The sequence below is a fragment of the Rhinolophus ferrumequinum genome, chromosome 12 (assembly GCF_004115265.2).
Source record: "Rhinolophus ferrumequinum isolate MPI-CBG mRhiFer1 chromosome 12, mRhiFer1_v1.p, whole genome shotgun sequence".
In the NCBI taxonomy this organism is placed as follows: Eukaryota; Metazoa; Chordata; class Mammalia; order Chiroptera; family Rhinolophidae; genus Rhinolophus; species Rhinolophus ferrumequinum.
Genome location: NC_046295.1, coordinates 75949849 through 75967622, shown reverse-complemented (window position 1 = coordinate 75967622; position 17774 = coordinate 75949849). Strand labels below are relative to the sequence as shown.

At 57.1% G+C, this 17774-nt stretch overlaps 1 protein-coding gene across 2 annotated transcripts in view; it reads right to left on the bottom strand.

Annotated features, from left to right (window-relative positions):
- The window catches only part of LMX1B (LIM homeobox transcription factor 1 beta), an 81627-nt gene extending 64879 nt beyond the window's left edge, over positions 1 to 16748 (bottom strand). For both annotated transcript variants that reach the window (XM_033122180.1, XM_033122181.1), the window contains exons 1-2: positions 16062 to 16748; positions 15052 to 15238 (exon numbers count right to left, since the gene is read on the bottom strand). In XM_033122180.1, the coding sequence (XP_032978071.1) occupies positions 15052 to 15238; positions 16062 to 16200 (326 nt within the window). In that variant the 5' untranslated portion in view covers positions 16201 to 16748. The remainder of the gene's footprint in view (positions 1 to 15051; positions 15239 to 16061) is intronic.
- Between the last annotated feature and the right edge of the window lie 1026 nt (positions 16749 to 17774).

Here is a 17774-nt window from a genome sequence, read left to right as displayed (position 1 = left end):
GGCTGTCCCCTTCAAAGGGCAGACAGCGCCTGCCTGCCCCAGCTGTTGTAGCTGTTGTACATGGCAGCCTGAGCCCAGGAGGCAGGACGGGGTGAAGGCGGCCCTGTGAGGGCTGGCCAAGCTCCCATCCACGGGGTGGGGCTGCTCCCCTGTCCCCTGTGCAGAGCAGGAGGGCACATTCCAGTTGGCCAGCTATACCTTGCAGTGCAATCCGGAAAATCACCTCCCCTCTCCAAACTTCCCTCCTGTCAGGGTATATCTGCCAAGCACTCAAGAGGCACAACGCTGATGGTGAAGATGTGGATGCAGAGTCTCTCTCTGAGAAACACCACCCTGAAGCCAGAACACTAGAGTGTGGTTCCCATCAGCGCCTCACTGGCTGTGTGGCCCAGAGCAAGTTACTTAAGTTCTCTGTACCCTCGCTCCCATCTGTAAAGTGAGGCTAGGATGGGATGATGGGTGCCCACTTGGCATGAGGCAGGTCACAGACACACTGCTCCCCTTTACGCCGAAATACGCCCCACCTACTGCCAAGATACTTGTTCAGCCCAAGTGAGACCCGCCAAGAAGTCTTGGTGGAGTGCCCCCCAAGGCTGAGGAGAGTCCAGAGGACAAGTCTTGGTACCTGCAGCTGCTGGCTCCATGCTGGTGCCAGTCCCAACTGGCTGTGTGACCCTGGGTGTGTGGCTTCACCTCTCTGAGCCCCAGTTCTGTCACCTGGAAACCAGGGTAAACAATAAGGCTTTTAGGAACTCTCATCAAGATCTGGGGGGGCCAAGAGTTCAGCCCAGAGCCTAGACATAACATGTGCTCAGTAAATGGTAAGTCTTATCATTGCTATCTGAAGCTGTGTGACCTTGGGGAAATAACTGCACCTCTCAGGTCGAGCTTCAGTGTTGCCAAAACAGGAAATGATAATAACACTGCCTGCCCTGGGCCAGTGAGAAGATTCAATCAGACCTTTACTACAGGCAGAACACAGTGAACACTGGCCATTACAGTGAGCTCTGGTGCCCAACCAGCAACAGGCACTGAACCCAGCAAAGGGCCAGAATCTGCCCTCTCAAAGGATGGCTGAAAGTTTTCTCCTGACAGAATGCCCGGCCTTCAATCCCAGTTCCACTTACTAGCTGTGTGACCTTGGGCACGTTACACAACTTCTTGGTGCCTCAGTTGTCTTATCTGAAAATGAAAATAATGGCACTAGGTCCTGGCACAGGTAAAGCAGGGAAGTGCTCAGAGCAGTGCCTGATGACCAGGGGCACTCACGAAGCATCAGCTATGATCGTCATTATTGCTGCTGCCATCCTGTGCTCTTTGGGCTGGTCCTACCTGTCAGTAAGCCCCCTGCAGCCAGGCCCCCTTCTGCAGCTCACAAACTTGGGAAGTGTTAACTCCTGAGAAGTGCCCCGTATACCCTGCAGAATAGAGGCTTCTGTGGACTTTCTCCCTGGTCTGTTTCCCCAGCAGCTGGAACACTTAGAAAAAAGTTCCCAGCCTGCTGGGCTTGTCAAAGCAGGGCCAGCTTTACTAGAACCAGGTTTGTACGGTAATTCTGCGGTCATAAGAATTATTTTCTTTACATACTGCCATCGAAAGGGGACCCCCCTGCTTTTTTTCTTTTTTTTAACCTAAATGAAGACACCATCAAGAGCAAATATGCTGCTGGAGTTTTTAATAAAAACATGATGGAGGAAAACATTCAAAGCTTAATAATCAGACGCAATTTGCGTTGTGAACAGAGATGTGTCATTCCCACTCTCCACCCCCTTGGCTGTGCTCTGTGCGGGACTGGCTTTGGGGCTGGCGACTTCAGGCCTATGGCAAAAATAATGAACAGCAGTGAGCTCAGAGATAGCCTGAAAAATATCCTGGGAAAGAAAAACATATGCCAAAGAGTGTGTTGTAAAAGTCATATTTCATGCCTGACTTTAGAGAATGTTAATAAGGATTAGAACCATACTCCAACAGAACAACTATCAGTCAAGGCAAGGTAATTAATTCTGCTTCAGATCTCTGCTTGGGAAAATGAAAGCGGTAAGTGTTGTTTCACAGCATAGAGATTCCATCGCACTAGAACAACCCAAAGAACTTCCAAAGCCATGTCCTGATTCCAGCTGAAAGAAACCTGGCTGTTGCTGGCAGCCTCTGCTGATCTGTCGCCCTGTAGATTTTGGGGATCTTTTCCGAATTGTAACAATATCGAACTTTTTTTTTTAATTTCAGGATTGGCTAATAAATATGATTAAGATAACACGTCCCAAACCACATGTCCTCTGCTTGGCCTCCAACATGTGGAGGACAGATGTGTCTTCCGTGTATAGATAACCCAGCCGGCTGCTCCCCTGAGGCAGGGACCCCGGGAGATGGAGCCCCGAGAGGTCCCTGAAGCCCACTGCTCCCCCTCACCCACTGCTTTAGAGAGGAAGGGCCAAGCCCAGGGTATCTGGGAGTCAGACACAAGAAGGATGGAGGGATGGTGGGATGTGGCACGGTGCTCACCTGGCTTTTGTCCCTCAATGTCCCAATTTAGAAGATAAAACTCAAACCCACGTGGCCCATGTTATCCAAAAAGCTCTCAAAATCATTTCATCATGGAGGCTTACCTATTACCCCCCTTTCAGGAGCCAGAATCGAAGGACCTTCCCCTCCCAGTGACCTCAGTCCAGGGAGGACAGAGTAGGCTGCTGCAAAAGCCAGAGTCTGGGAGAGGGTTCTAGAAAGAATTGTGGAGTGGCCACATAAACCTCTAACCTGGTGGTGGGCAGACTGGGGTTCCTGCCTCTGTTTTGCTACATCTAAGTGAGCTTTTGGGCAAGTCCTGGCCACACCTGGGCCTCAGTTTCCCCATTTCTACAAGGATATTGAAGAGCCCTTCAGCTGGGACATTCTAAAGGAGCTCAAGGTCCTGGTGGGGGGTGTGGCTCTGTTGCACCCTCGCTGTGGTCACTGAAGAGGGTTGTTGGAGGCTGCAGAGAAAGCCAGGCCCTGAAGATCAGGGCAGGGAGACCAGGGCCTGTTGGTGTCAACAGCCAGCTGGGCGCCAGTTCTGGGAAGAGGAGGGCAGCAGGCTCAGAGGCCAAGGCCAGTGTGGGCTCCCACCCCCAAAGAAAGGCTCTTGGGCAAGGTATGAGTTAGCCTCCTTCCTAGCTTTCCCTTGGGGAGAACCAGCTGAGTTCTCCTTTCTCTGAGTGAGAAAGGAGAAGAGTCCCTTAGAGTTAGCCCATTCTAGGCAGCAGGGCTCAAGTGGGCAGGGAGGGGAAGGGCACGCTACCACAATGGTAGAATGAATGAGTGAATGAATGAATGAATGAATGAATGAATGATCAGAGGGAGGTGGGGGCTTCCCAAAGCCATCACAGAAGTCAGGCTGAAGGCAGAGCACCTCCCTGAGAAGAAAAAGGCAATTAACGGTCCCTGGGGGAGGAGCACTATGACCTGGGTGAGTATCAGCTGCCTGCTGGGCAGGGGTGGGGTAGACAAGGCCACTTGGCAAAGGTTCCTGATCAGTCAATGCTCAGAGGCTACTCTGGGCTGGCAAGGAAGGTCAGGCTCCTTCTGAGCTGGATGGGGTCAGACGAAGGTGGAGGAACTCTGTCGCTGGCTGCCCGGCCTCTTTTCAGCTGGGGCCGACTGGGCATTGACTGCTGCGTCCCTGGTCCCCTATTACCACTCAGGCTCAGGCCTTGGCCTCCCCTGAAGACCCCAGGCCTCTTCCCTGCCCAGGAGCCCGGGCTGGCCGGTAGACGCTGCGAGCCCAGGGCTCGGCCCGGCAGGGCTGATATGAACCATCTGCGTTGTCTTAGGCCGCCCCTCTGCCCACTGTCCCTCTGAACTCGGCTGGTTCCCGCGGGCCGTTTGATGCCTCGCAGGGTCATAGACCCCCGCACACAAATCACCGCCGCGGGGCTGGGGGTGGGGCGGAGGCGCTGAAACCTAATCCGCAAAGTTTGCTCTGCCGCAGGCTCGCTCCTTCCCTCGCTCACTCGTCCACCACCCCCCCTTTCCAAACAAGGCTTATTTTTCTTGCCAAAAAAACAAAGTTGGTATCAAGTGTTTCGATGGAGAAAGTCTCCCCCACCCCCGGCCTGGGAGGCAGGGCCGGGGCTGTTGGCTGAGCCTGGGATTGCAGAGGGGGCTCCGGGAGAGCAGAGGACGGGAGGGAGGTGAGCTCCGGGTTCCCGGTCTGTCGGTCAGTCCCCTTCCCAGCTCTGGCCTGTTCCGGTCCCACACTTAATGGCCGAGGACCCCACTGCCTCTGACCCATTCTGTCCCCCTGGTCGTCCCCTACCCAGATAGGGCTCCCTCCATCGGGGTTCTCTGTCCCTGCGCGGCGAGAGATGGAAGCAACACTTCCTGCCCCTTCTCCCTCCCCATAAAACAGCCCTTGCCTGTCGCTTTTACGAGGTGACACCCTGCTCTCAGCCCGATCCTCCCGGTGCTGGAGCCTGGGCTCCAGAGGGAGGAGACAGCGTGCAGTCAGGCGTCTCCAGAGCGCTCCCAGTGCGCACTGGGGTCCCCGGGCCGCTGCCACTGAACACAGCCTAAGGGCTTTAAAAGGAAGCCAAGGAGCCGGGTGTATTTGAGGCAAATTCCTCCGAAGTGCCCCTCCAGCTCCCATGACTCAGGCCTCCGGTCTGAGACCCTAGAAGCCAGCCGGTGGTGGCCGGCCTGGTCCTCCGGAGGGGCACAGAGCGGAGCCGTGGGGGCGCGCAGGTTTCATTGGCGGGGTGTTGGTTTTGCTTTTGCTTTTTTCAGCCCGTGCAGTGACCCGGAACCGCGCGCGGCCGCTTCTCGGATGCCCGCGGCTTCCCGCTGTGCCCGAAGGCGAACGCCGGCGGTGAAAGTACGCGCCTGCGGCGCCTGCTCTGCTGGCTGGAGTTGTAGTTGTCCAAGTAGGCAGCCGGGCAAGGGCTAGGCGGCGACGTCGAGGGGTCTGGGTGCCGCAGGAAAGATCTGCAAACTGGGACAAGGGTGGCAGCAGCGGTGGTGGTGGCGAGAAATAAAGGCGCCACGGGCCCGGTGCAGAAACGGGTTTCCGCGGGGGTCGAACAAAGGAATTTGCCCTCGGAAGAAACGGGTCGAGTGAGCAGCGGGAATGGTCAACCCCGGAGACACGCAGGAGGACGCGCACCGACATCAGTCCCAGCTATCCAACGAAATCCGCCCCGCGGAGCACCCCAGCCTAGCATCTCCACGTGGCCTCTCACTTCTTGTCAGTCTGCTCTAATGGGGGATGGTGGGTGTGCACCCCACAGTGCCATCTTTCCTGGGAAGAGGGGACAATGCAGGCCCATGCTCTCCATCTGGGGAGGCAAAAAAAATTCCCCCAAACAGTATCGTCTATTCATGGGTCCGTTGCCCCCATTTTCCAGAAGCTGACAATTGAGGTTTCAGTAAAGCAACCCCCTCCCCCACCTCTGCTGCAACGCTTGGCGGGCTCGGGAGACCCAAGCGCGCTCGGAAAACGAAAGGCGCCGGGGGCCACAGGGCCAGAGCCCCCGCCTCCTGCCCTCGGAAGGGGTGGAGGGGACACGGTTGTAAGGTGCTCGGCTTCTTTTCTCTGCTTGACATGAATAAAGGGATTAGGACGGCAAGTTTCCGTAGTTCACTCCGTCGGACAAAGGGCCCCGCAGTTTGAGCGGCGCAGCCTCTGATTAAACGACAGAGCCCTGTCACTCAGCACCATCCTAGGTACTTGTGTTCGTGACATAATCTTATTAGAAGATAAAACCGGCGAAATCCTTCTCATAATGAAAAGTTACATTTAATGGCTGGATTCGCCCCCCACCCGGTCCCCGACCCTGCCCGCCTCCCCCCGTTGCTGTTGGATATGGCTCGCCTGTAATTGGCATTTAAAGCACCAAGTCCGGGAGAAAAACGGGGTTTAGAGTTTTTGTAATCCCCCTAAACTGTCTTTGTTCGAAATCTCCACAGATACAAGTCTGTTAAGAGTAAATATTTGTGGATTGATACAACCACATTTCCCCCCTGCAAACCAAATCTGAAAAAAATCCGCCCTCCCGCTGCGCTGCGGCCGGGGCGCAGGAGGGGGCGGGGGGCTGGGGTCGCCCGAGCCTCCGCGCCGAGAACTCGGCTTTCGGGGCCGCCTCACCGCCTCCAGGAGCTGAGGGACTTTGCACATTTCTCAGGCGGGAAAAAGGTCTTAGACTCTTTTTTCAATTTTCTGTTCCCTCGATAAACAAACCTCTCCAACTCGCTGCTTTTGGGCCTGCCCAAGGGGGTCGCCGGGAGGATTTGGGGAGGGGTGAGGGCTTTACTCTATTTCGAACGAAAATGCGAACTCTCTCTGCCAGCCTCTAGCCCTTTCAGAGAGTGTAGCTGTCTCAGAGGGGACTCACTCCTCCTGGGCCGTGGGAGTCCCCATCTGACAGGGCACCCCCAGTCCTGCCCAGAAAGAGAGCCCAGAGCCGCCAAGGGCCCCAGAAATGCGAAGGAGTCCGAAGGCTGCCGCGGGGGCCCAGGGCTCCCGGCTCCAGCCCAGCCCGTCCTCGGATCGGGTTCCTTCATAAATCAGCGGCTGGGTGAAAGGGCTGCGCTTTAGAAAGGGCAGGACCGTGTGCGCGTATTAGAGCGCGCGGTTCCCAAATCCGGGCTAAACCCCTGGTGACACCGAAATTCATCAACCACCGCTGGCGCCCGCGGCTCGGCCGAGGAGCCCGGGAACCTAGGAGCCGATGCACCGTGCTGTCCCCCTGGGGGAAAGGAGCAGGCCCCCTCCGAGAGAGGTGTGCCTGGAGGACGGCACGGATGGAGACGGCAGAGAGCCACCCCGCCCGCGCGCCCGGGGCGGCGAAGGAAGCTCTCCCGCCGGGAGAAAGGCAGTTATTCTAACCTCTTTCCTTCTCTAGCAAAGGCTGGCCCTACAAGGGCATTCCGGCGCGAAGAGGGCAGTGACCCCCACCCCTCCCAACCTTGGGCAGTTATCCCCCGCAAACCTTCCAGGCTGGGCGCTCTAGGGAGAATCCCAACTGTCCAGAGCTGGAATCTGGGCCTTCGGGAAGATCAGGACGGAAGGATTTCGGGATCCCATTGGCTTTGGGAGTCAGACCTGCCGGTGGAAAAATCTGCTACAGAGTAACTCTAGACCAGGGGGAAGTTACTTAACTCCTTCAGCCTCGGTTTCCTCAACTATACACGGAGCTAGAGCGATAAAGGTCAATGCACCTCGCAAGCACGCAAGTAACACCAATTCCTTTTCCTTCTACACACACTACTTTGGCCTGCCCTTCTGGGGTCAGTAAGGCTCTGCTCCTGCGAGGTCATATCTACACTGGCCACGTTCAAGAGTCTGTTGGAGAGAAACGGCACCTACATGCCTCAATAGTAGTGGAGGGTCCATCCACGGGCTGCACAGACCCCAGATCTGGGTGAGGATCAGGAGGGTGGGCTAGGCCCCTCAGGGAGGCCTGTTTTGGAGGCTACACTCTCTGGGCCTCCCACGCAAGGCAGACAATGCATTCCTGCCAGGCAGGGCGACTCCCTGCTCACTTCCCAGCAGGCAGGCTGGAAGGAAACATACACTGACTGAATGCCCAATGCAGGCTGGCACCTTTGGGTTTGTTTCACTTTATGCTCTGAGACAGATTCACTTTGTCCCGTGAATTTGGAATTATCACCCCTATTTTACAGAGGAGAAAACTGAGGCTCAAAAAGAGCCATCAGCCCTTCCCTGAAGGCCCTTTGCCTGTGTCACTGGAAGACAGAGTTGTTCTCCATCCTTGATCTGTCATTGCAATCTTACTCTTTCCTTCAAGAAAATGTGCCCCATGCAGGGGGACTTCCATTTGGAAGAGGTGGACCCAGAGCGCCTTGATCCTCTCCTTCTCCACAGGCTTGGGCAGCTCCAGGCCTGGGTGGGCCAGCACCCACACCCCAACAGCCCAGTAACTATGGCAATCTTGGAGTTACATGACAACAGTCATTGAGTCCCAGAGGAAAGCAGGAGGCAGGAGAAGGGTACCAGCAGTCACCACACCCAGCTTGTCTCAGCCCAGTGCTGTTCCTCCTCTCCCATCATTGCTGTCGCAGTACCTGACAGAGGCATCTGATTCTGGGGTGGGGGGGGGGAGGGAGGACCTCTGGCAGACCTGTGCTCCTGCAGGCTCACTCAGCTTTCTGCTTGTAGCCAGCAGCTCCTAGGGCTCCTCAGTCCTGCCAGCCCTGGTGAGCACCTCTGTTGCTCTGGGCAGCCCTCAGAACCCTCCCCAGCTGGCAACCACCTCACAGTTCCCAGGGAAACCTCTTATAGCACGGGCCAGCCAGGAAGCAAACATCTTTGTTTCTTCTGGAACCGGACTCCAGGAACCGGGTTTTTCCTTCATCGACACTTCCCCCAGTTCACCGAGGGCAGGGCCAGCCAGGTGCTCTGCCATCAGCCAGCACTCTTGGTCCAGTCCAGTCCAAGCCAGGCTCCCAATTGAGACAAAGCTCCTCCACCCACAATGTACTCACACATCCTCCGGACCCCAATACTCCCCCTAACCCCCTCCTGGGCCCCAGGGTCCACCGGGCAGGTCTAGCGGCTGCCAGTCAAGAAGCTGAACAGAAATGGATGGATAGACTATTGCCCCGGGAATAACAAAGGAAGGGCCCACGCAGAAATTTATTTGTACTGATCAGGAGAAGCGAAGGTACAGGGCAGCAAGGAAGTGCTGTCAGCCAGGCCTGAAACCCAAGAAAGTTGCCATTCCGAACACAGTGGCCCCTTATACCCCACCACTCCACCAAGCAGCAGCAGTTAAAGCAAACATAGGCCCTTCACTGCCCCGTCAGTTACACCTTCCCCCCAAAATTACACAAACTTTGAAAGATTTCTCTGAGAGAAGATGGATGCTTCGGGAGACTTGAGGTCAAGGCTAGGCTGTTTAAAGTATATTATTAACAAATAAACATTTACTGCAAAAAAAAAAAAAAAGGAGAAAAACCCTATAGGCCACCGGGGAACCAAATCATGTTGCTCTTGGCTTCAAATGACAGGAGACATTTATGACATGAATGGAGAACACCAGCCGGTCGATGAAATGGCAAACGTCTGCCACTTTGCTTCCTCTGCCTTCGTGAATCAACTTTTTCAAATATGGTTTTCAGCCTAGTCCTCCCCTCACTACCACTGCCTCTCCACTTCTGACTACAGTGGCAATAAATATATATAATTTTGGTTTTGCTCTTTGCTGCCATCAGCACAGAATCTGGGGGGTTGGAGAGGGCTGGGTCAGCCAGAGCGCCAAGGGCCTACGGTCCTCCAGTACTCCCAATTGATTGACAGCTTGCACAGGCGCCTCAGCTGAGTGGACCATCCCTCTCTTCCTCCCTCCCCTGAAGCTGAGGCCTGACTGTGGTGTCCTACAAATTGGAAGTTATAACTCATGTCATTGAGAGTATCTTCCATTCCTCAGCCTAACTAATGCCAAAGTAGGACTGACTTGTTTTATTTGTTCCCCCCTCCCTTTTTTGTTTTAAAAATCTCACAGCCATAGGACAGAGGAAGTTCCCTGGGGAGGCAATGCCAGCCCATCAGGGACCAAAAGAACCTCTCTGGGCTGGAGGATCCTTCTGACCACCTAGGCTGGTGTTGCTCACCTTTTAAACCTCGTCTTCTTTATGAGAAACACACAAGAGCTCTCCCCCATGTACCCCCCTCTTCTGAATCCCCTCTCAGCCTTAGAGATGTTGGTTGAGCTTTATTTTTCTGTCATTTGAATCACAAAAACAATAATCTTGAACAGTTTTCAAATATGAAATTATAACATTGAGTATGTTTTTCCAAGCTATATGCCGACCCTAGAGACTCCAATTGTCCCCAGTGGAAAGGTCTTTGCTCTGGACCAACCTCCACCCCCCACATCCCCCAAAGAGAAATAGGCCAACAAGCCAGCCCCAACCCTGCTGCCTGCCCTTCTTGATAATGCATCAGTTGGCATCTGTTTTCACCCCTACAACATAAGTTTTTCTGCCTCTCTGGAGGTATGGCAGTGGAGAACGGATCCCATGGAATATAGAACACTTACGGAAGGAAGCCCCACTAGGTGCCCTGTGTAATCCTCACAACTTCCTGAGAAATGATATCATCACCTCCAGTTTGCTAATGGAGAACCCAGGGCTCAGAGATGGGCAGCCACCTGGCTAAGATCACACAGCTGCTGAGTGTTGGGGCTGCGAGGTGAACCCAGATCTGCCTCAGAGTCTAAAGCTCTTTTCATCACTGAGGCAGGCAGGACCGCGTCCCACTCAGGCAAAGGGAATGGTTTTCCCAGGGGTGCCCCTCATCTTCCCTGCATAGAGAGGCTGATGGCGAGCCTAGCATTCCAAGGGCACCGCTCTCTGGCATGGAACCCATGGGCAGTGTGGTGTGTGTCTCGAAGACCAGGCATTCCTTGCCACACTGATGGTAACAATACTAGTAACAACTATAATTCCCAGGCAACAAGATGCCAGGTCCTTTGAGGCACGTTATCTCCACTCCTTAGAAGAATACTTTCCCCCAGGCAGGTACGTCCCCATTTTACAGAAGAGGCTCAGGTGGGTGCCAGGGCTTTGTGGTCCTTAGCCTGGCTCCAGTGAATAGGGTGGGAGGGAGCTGAGGGTCACCAATCACATACCCCAGAGGAGATACTCATAGCCTGCTTCCCCCACTCGAGAAAAAGCCGGCAAACAAATTAGGCTACATGAGCCCAGAGCCTGGGGAATACAGGGTGAGTCAGGAGTCAGCTGTGAATAATGCCTCCGTTCAGCAGCAGAGGACTGCAGCCTCAGGAAGGCCTTTGCTTACCCTTCCGCCTGCAGCTAAGGGGTTGGGGTTAAACGGAGAGGCGCCTTCCCAGGGGCTAGACAGTCCCTAGGCTTGGGCTGGCAAAGTGAGCCCTTCAGCGATCAGCTCCCCAAGGAGAGCCTGGGGAGGCCCTTTCATAAGGCAAAGCGCTGGCTCTTCCTTCCAAGGAGACCCATTTCCAGGACAGACCCTCTACCGTTGCCCTCATTGAGGGCAGGAGAGTCTACAGCCCTGAATGAGTCTGATGGGGGCCATGCCAGCTCGGGTACCACCGGTGGAGGGTGTGCTGCTCGTAACTGGCACCCTGAACTAAGGCCTATGGGAGGCCTCACAAGCTGGGAGAAGCAGCAGCCAGAAAAGACTGGGGCCGACTTTGCTCTCCCTGCACCACACCGGGGCTCTGCTCTGCTAGTGCTCCGAGGGGAGGTGAGCCTCCCAGGAAGGCCTTTCCCGGTGTAAACACTTCCAAGGAAAGGAATGTGCTGGAAGAGCGGGGTTGGGCCACTGGAGCTACATACGGCCAGCTGGGGTAAATTAAAAAAAAAGAAAAAAAATCACCCCGGGACTCAGGCGACTTTTTGTGAAACTCAATCAAAGCCTCGGTGACCCCCTCCTGCCGAGGTGGACGCATCCTACCTGGGCAGACGAGCCCAAGTGGACCCTCGCAGGCTCAGCGGGGCCCTGTCAGTGAGGCGGAGCAGCGAGGCCGCCCGGGCAGGCCCCGCCGGCGGAAGGGCGCCGCCAGCCCCGGAGGCCGAGGTGGGCGCACGGCCCGGGCGGGAGCCCCGCGTCCTCCCGAGCACGCAGGCTCCCGCTCGCACACCGAAGGGTCTCCGGTCGCCAGACCTGGGAGCTGTCTTACAAGCGATTAGACTCCATTTTGTGACAGATTTTTGGACTCTCCCCGCCGACCCTCCCCCCTTCCGGAGCCTCCTCCAGGAGGAATTCGCCACCTCCTCAGGATAGAAACCTTTTCCAGACGAGCGACAGACGGCAAAAAAAGAGTTACATAATTCTATTTGGCCAAGCTGCCAAGAAAAAAAATTGGGGGGGGGGAGGTAATGTCATTTTTTCATGTGTTCTCCGGTGGAAGGAGTGGGGTGTTCGTGATTTTACGTTTGGAGGCCGCGTCTCCTCCCGGTTTGTAACCGGTTTCCTGTCCGAGAAACTCGAGCAACGAGGGGGCAGAGCCTCGGGCACAGGAGAAGGATCTCATGCTTTTGGATTTTTCCTTAGAAGAAGCCCCCCACTTGAAAAAAAAAAAACAAAACAAAAAAACAGGTAGGAGAAAAAGGAGGCTTTCCGAGTTTTTCGTGAAGATGCCAAACGCCGGCCCGTGCTCTCTTTGCTCGTGCAGGGCGTGCCGGTGGATTTGATCAAATGCTATTAAATGCGCCCGAATGTCAATTAATTACCCCCGTGGTGCGTAAAATAATGCTTTGCTTCTGGGTGTCCCAACTCTGTTTGAAAACAAACGGAGTTGAGGAAGAGACGCTTAACAAAAATAGTAACCTCTTTCTATGAACCAACCCCGCCGCTCCTCGCAGGGAAGACACGTTTTTCAAAAGTTACGGTGGTGGTGGAGGGGGTTTGTTAATTTCCCAATACGGCTGACGCACAGACAAAACAACACCGAGAAGGCACGTTTCTGTGCCCACTTGCCTGGATTCTCGTCTGAAAGCATTTACACACAGATGCAATAAATATGCCTCTGCGATCCTCAAAGAAAAAAATAAATCGTGAAATATATTTTTATTGTGCAAAGAACATCGCTTCCCATTGAGCCCCTGCTTGCCTGGCTGCACCGGTTCTCCCTGAGAAACCCAGGAGAGACCCGCCTGGGTATTTGTCCCCAGGATTGTCTTGATAACTCCTCCTCAGCCCCCAACCAGCTCGCCTAGTGCAGATACCTAATTGGCGTTACTGGAAGAAAGAGGGGGTGAGGGAGGAGGGGGACACCGTGAGGGGCGTGAATAATGCCCGCCTGAATACTGCAGCCCTGCAAGACCCAGACTAGGGACTTGAGACCTGAGATTCGCCCAGATCCAAAATTCACTTGCAAACACACCCCTACTGCCCTGAAGAAGAAAGCTCTTAGGTGCTGTTTTTCTTTTCTAAACAAATATACTTTTGACAGAGCAATCACAAATGTTTAATTGTTTTGTAAAATGAGGGGGTTGGCCGCTCAAGTCTAAGGGGAACATCCAACTCAGATTTTGTGACTTTATAGTTCTGTGAAGAACCAGGAGTATCCTCTCCTTGTTTTAAAAAGAAGCTCCATAAACGACTGGGGGTGGGGAGAGAACTGGCAGATTTGAACAAGAGGTTGAAAAGAGTCTTTCCAATATGTAAAAAAAAATGTCAAAAACATGCACAAATGACCCAGAGACCCATTTCCAGTTTCCTGGGCCTCCTGTCCCCATGTGTTGAGTTGTCCAGGCCGGTGGCTGAGCTGAGTGGGAAGTGGCACTGCCAGAGCCCAGCTCCGGCGGGCAGGCAGAGCAAGCAGGGCTACAGTACCGCAGGATGTGGGTGGGCTGGAGGCTGGTGAGCCCCACCAAGGGGCTGGCTCCCTGAGCTCTCCCAAAGCCCCTGACCACATTTACCCCAAACTCCTTTCCCCATTTTATTTGTGCTGCCCTATGCCTGCCTGTGGCGGAGCTGACTGGCGGCCTCACCTTCTCCTTGAACTAGAATCCCATCAGTCCAGGGCACAGCGCAAACCCTATCAACAGCAGTGTGTCCAATTGGGGGTCGGGGTGCTCCAGACAGAGGGGAGACCTCAGATAGGCTCTGGGACCAGCAAAAGAGCTGACTCTCTGAACCGGGCCCCAGTTCTTACTCGCAGAGACATCAGGCAGCAGGAAGAACATAGGAAAAGCACAGCCTGGTTAGGCCCTAGTGTGGGGCTCAGCCAGAGTCTTTTAGAGTAGAGCCTGATGCCCTCTCGGGGGCTCTGGCCTGCAGTCCCACTATTTTCAGGCCTCAGCCAAGGGGTTGTGGAGGCAGAGAAGGGGCACAGCAGCTGCTCCAATTCCCATCAGGGCCTGGATTTAGAGACAGTCCCTAGGCAGAGCAGGTAGGCTGCACTGACCACCAGCCACTGGAAGCCCAGCCTTCTCCCAGAGGCGTGGGCACAGTTCCCTCTGAGCCCCAACCCACCTGAACAGCCTACCTACTCTGTAGCCCCATCTGAAAGGGTTTTCTGGGCCTCATTAGAAAGTTTTCGCAGGTACCCACTTGTCTCAGCAATGCTGCCCTGGGGATCCCCACATCCCTCTTTCGGCTGTTGTGCCCCTCTGCCTCCCTCTCAATCATACTGCCAGGCACAAAACCCATGCAGAAGAAAAAAAATAAAAGCCTTCCTCTACTTTTAATTGTCCCAAGTCCCTTGCCAGACAAATCCACAGTCTCAGCTAAAAACAAAAGTCAGCAGGTAGAGCTCAACCCACAGCCTCTGGCCTCAACCCTGAGACTTGAGCTACACCAGGGCAGGACAGGCCACTCCTCCCCAACACACACATTGCAAGAAAGAAGGCCTGCTGGGGAAGGCTGACTTGGTCAGTTCCTCACCCCCACGGGGAGCCCCAGATTGTGGTTTGCCACCTCTTGAGGTCTTCTTTCTATACAGCTTCTCCAGCCAACGAAAATTTTAAGTGCAAAATTCCCGCATGGACCGGTTTGGGGAGAATGGACATATTTCTCTCCATCGTGGATTAAAAGTGCAGCAGGCAGACTGGCAGGAAAGGAGTATGGGGGCTGCTCAGGCAGTTCAGCACTCCTGCACTCCACCTCCTTGCTCCAGGAATCCCAGATCCCCACAAAGCCTGCCTTTGGGTTGGACAAGCACACCACCAGGGCCGGACTCCCTAAAGCACTGCTTTTGTTTGGAAATCAATTTTTGGTCCCCAATTCAGGCCTCAGTGGGGCCAGGCCCTGTTCTAGAACCGCAGCAACTATCCCCCAATCGGCCCAGGGCCTTGTCCTGCACCCCAATCAGCGGCCCAGCGCAGGTTTTTCCGGACAAAGGACGGCAACTAGGGGCTGCCGGAGGCCCCGGGTCACCCCACCAATGTCGGCCCTGCTAAGATGGTTCGTCCCTGCCGGAGACGCGCAGCCCGCGGAACCCTCGGAGCTGATGGGCCCAGCGGCACGCAGAGCCGGTGGTAGCGCGGACGCCGGCCCGGCTTGGCAAGGGGGGGCGGCCGGGCTCTAGTGCCGGGCGGCGGCGGGGAAGGAGGAGGACGAGAGGCGCTTACTGTTGGTAGTCTTGTTTGCAGTACAGTTTCCGATCCCGGAAGTAGCAGCTGGTGGTGAGGGCTTGCTGACACGCCGCGCACTGCAAACACTCCTCGTGCCAGGACGACTCGTTGACTCGCATCAGGAAGCGGTCGGAGATGGGCCGCTGGCAGCCCTCGCAGACGGCGGGATGCGGGCAGTCGGAGCCTGCAGCGCACAGGGCGAGAGCCGGGCCGTCAGCGCCCACCAGCCTGTCCCAGGCATTCTGGCCGCACGGTGCCGGCAGCCCCGGCTCCAAGGGCGAGGGCAGCCCCAGCGCGCCGCCCACCGCCTGCGCTCCCCCGGCTGCCGCGCCAAGGGCCGGGCAGCCTCATCTAGTTCGCCCCAGTCCGCAGACTCCGGCGCAGACAGGCCACGGGCCTCGAGCCTTGGCTCCGCGCTGCGCTCTCCCCTTCTCCGGAGATCCAGCGCTTGGTGTTAATACGTAAAAGAACGAGCACCGCGCGGAGTAGCCGGCTGGGACCGAGACAGGCGAGGTGAGGCTGGGGCGCTCGCTGGCTGACACGCCCCACAGTGGCGTTCGTGGTCTTCTGTCCCCAATCTCCCCAAAACCTGTGGTTTGGGTGACTCAGGGGATATTTTTCTTTTAGAAAGTCCCCCTTCCCAAGTGACCCAGCACTACTCCCGAGCTTGCAAAGGTGGCTACTTGGGTCCTCCATCACCCCGGTCCCTACCTCCCTCCCGGAGTGGCAGCTCTAGAACCGAGGCCTGATGAGGATAGGGGGCGGCGGCTGGAGCTGTCCTGTCCATCCTCCGCCTAGGTGATGTCCCTGCATACCTCTGACCCCGCAGGATGCCCGTCTAGCTTATTGCCCCTCTCGTGATCACTCCAGGAGTCTTCTGTGTTCCCCACACCCCCATGTCCTGCAAACAATTTCCTTTATCCGTTGGCCCGGACGCCTATTCCACCTCGGGACGAGGACCCGGCTCCCTGCCCATGACCACTCGGGCGTTCCGACCCAGCACTCACCCAGTAGCACCCCCAGAGTGGCGGGCCCGGGGCGCAGAGCGTGCTCCTCCATCTTGATGCCGTCCAACATCTTGGCGCAGTCCGTCTGCCCGCGGGGGAAGCACCGCTCCAGCGACTCGGGACCTGTTGCTATATCCATGGGACGCGGGGCGCGCTGCGGGCCCCGCCGGCCAGGGTGCTCGCCCGCCCGCCCGCCTGCCCGCTCGCCGCCGCCGCCGCCGCCGCCGTGGCCCCGGAGCCAGGGAGGCGCGGCCCCGGCGGGATTGGGGCTGCGGCTGGGGCCGCGGGTTTCCCCCGGCGAGCGTGCAGCGGCGACGCGCTGGCCCCGGGCCCCGGCGTCGTGCGGGCGGGCCGGGGCGGCTGCAGTCCGCGCCGCGCTCTCCTGGGTACTCGCAGCCACGCGCGCCGGCTCCTCTGTCACCTGCTTGTCAGCCTCGGAGCCGGGCTGCGGCGGAGGCGGCAGACGGAGCCTCGGGAGGAGACGGCGGCGGCAGCGGTGGTGGCGGCGGCGGCGGGCGGGGGAGGGGGCGGGGGTGCAGGGGCGGCCCCACGGGCTGGGGGGGGGCCGCGGGCGGCGCAGCGGGGTCCCGGGCGGGGCGCAGCGGGCCGCGAGGCTCCGGGTGCGCTCCCCGCACTACTCCAGTGCCATGGTGCGCAGGAGGAGCCGCTCGGTTTAGAGCTGGGGCTGGCGGCGGAGGGATACTCCGGCCGGGAGCCGCCTCACCCCTCCTCAAACTTCCTGACATTTGAACTCATTGGAGCGCCTCGTATCCCTGCGCCGGGATGAGCCGGCGGCTCCACGTCAAATAGTGCCGTCGCCGCCCCCCCCCACCCTGCGGGAGGGCTCCCCTCGCCCCCAGCTTGTGCCCAGCGCGGCGCCTGGCCCGGAGCGCTGGCCCGGGCGCCCCGGCCAGGCCAGGCGCCCCGCTGGCCTCTCGCAGAAGTTTGGGTCGCCCTCCAAACAAATTCTTCTGCCCCACCCCCTTGAAAAATTGATTTGGGAGTTGGGGAATGAAGGCTTTCTTTTTTCATTCTTGCCTTCTTTATTATTAATATTTTGTAAAGCTTCAGCGCTAAGAGGAGTGGCCCCGAGCGAGGCCATACTGCGCGGACGGCGGGGAGCGCAGCATCTCCACCAGGGGACGGCGCCGGCCGGGAGTGGCCGCCGGGGGACTCCGACTGTTGGCCGAGGTAGGACGCATCGGGCTGAGTTGGCGTCCCCCGGGCGGCGGCGCCTTCCCGGGGCCGGTTTGGTCCGCGGAGAGTGCTGGCTGCCGGGATTGAGGGACGGGGACCGGCAGGAGGGGAGGCCCTGCTGACCCAGGGCTTGCCAGAGGGGGCCCCGGCCCAGGGAGAGAGGGGTTGGGCCCCGGATTTAGGGTGAGAGGTCCGGAAAGGCTTCAGAAGTGGCAGAGATTGAGGTGAGCGAAGATCGCAGAGGGGCCCCAGGATCAAGAATGGGGGACATTGAAACAGGCAAAGAAGGTGAGGCCCAGGTTCTGGCGACGGAGAGTTTAGAAGACGACGATTAAGTCTGGGAAAGGGATCCCCGAATAGGGGTGGGGGCAATGGACGGGAATCTGGCCTCGCAGAATTTGGACTGAGGAACACGGGTAGGAGGTAGTGGCCCCCGGGTCGGAGACTGAAGGTATGGGACGACGTGTGTTCGCCCGCTCAGGGGAAATCGGATTGGCCGCTAGGATAGGCGACCTT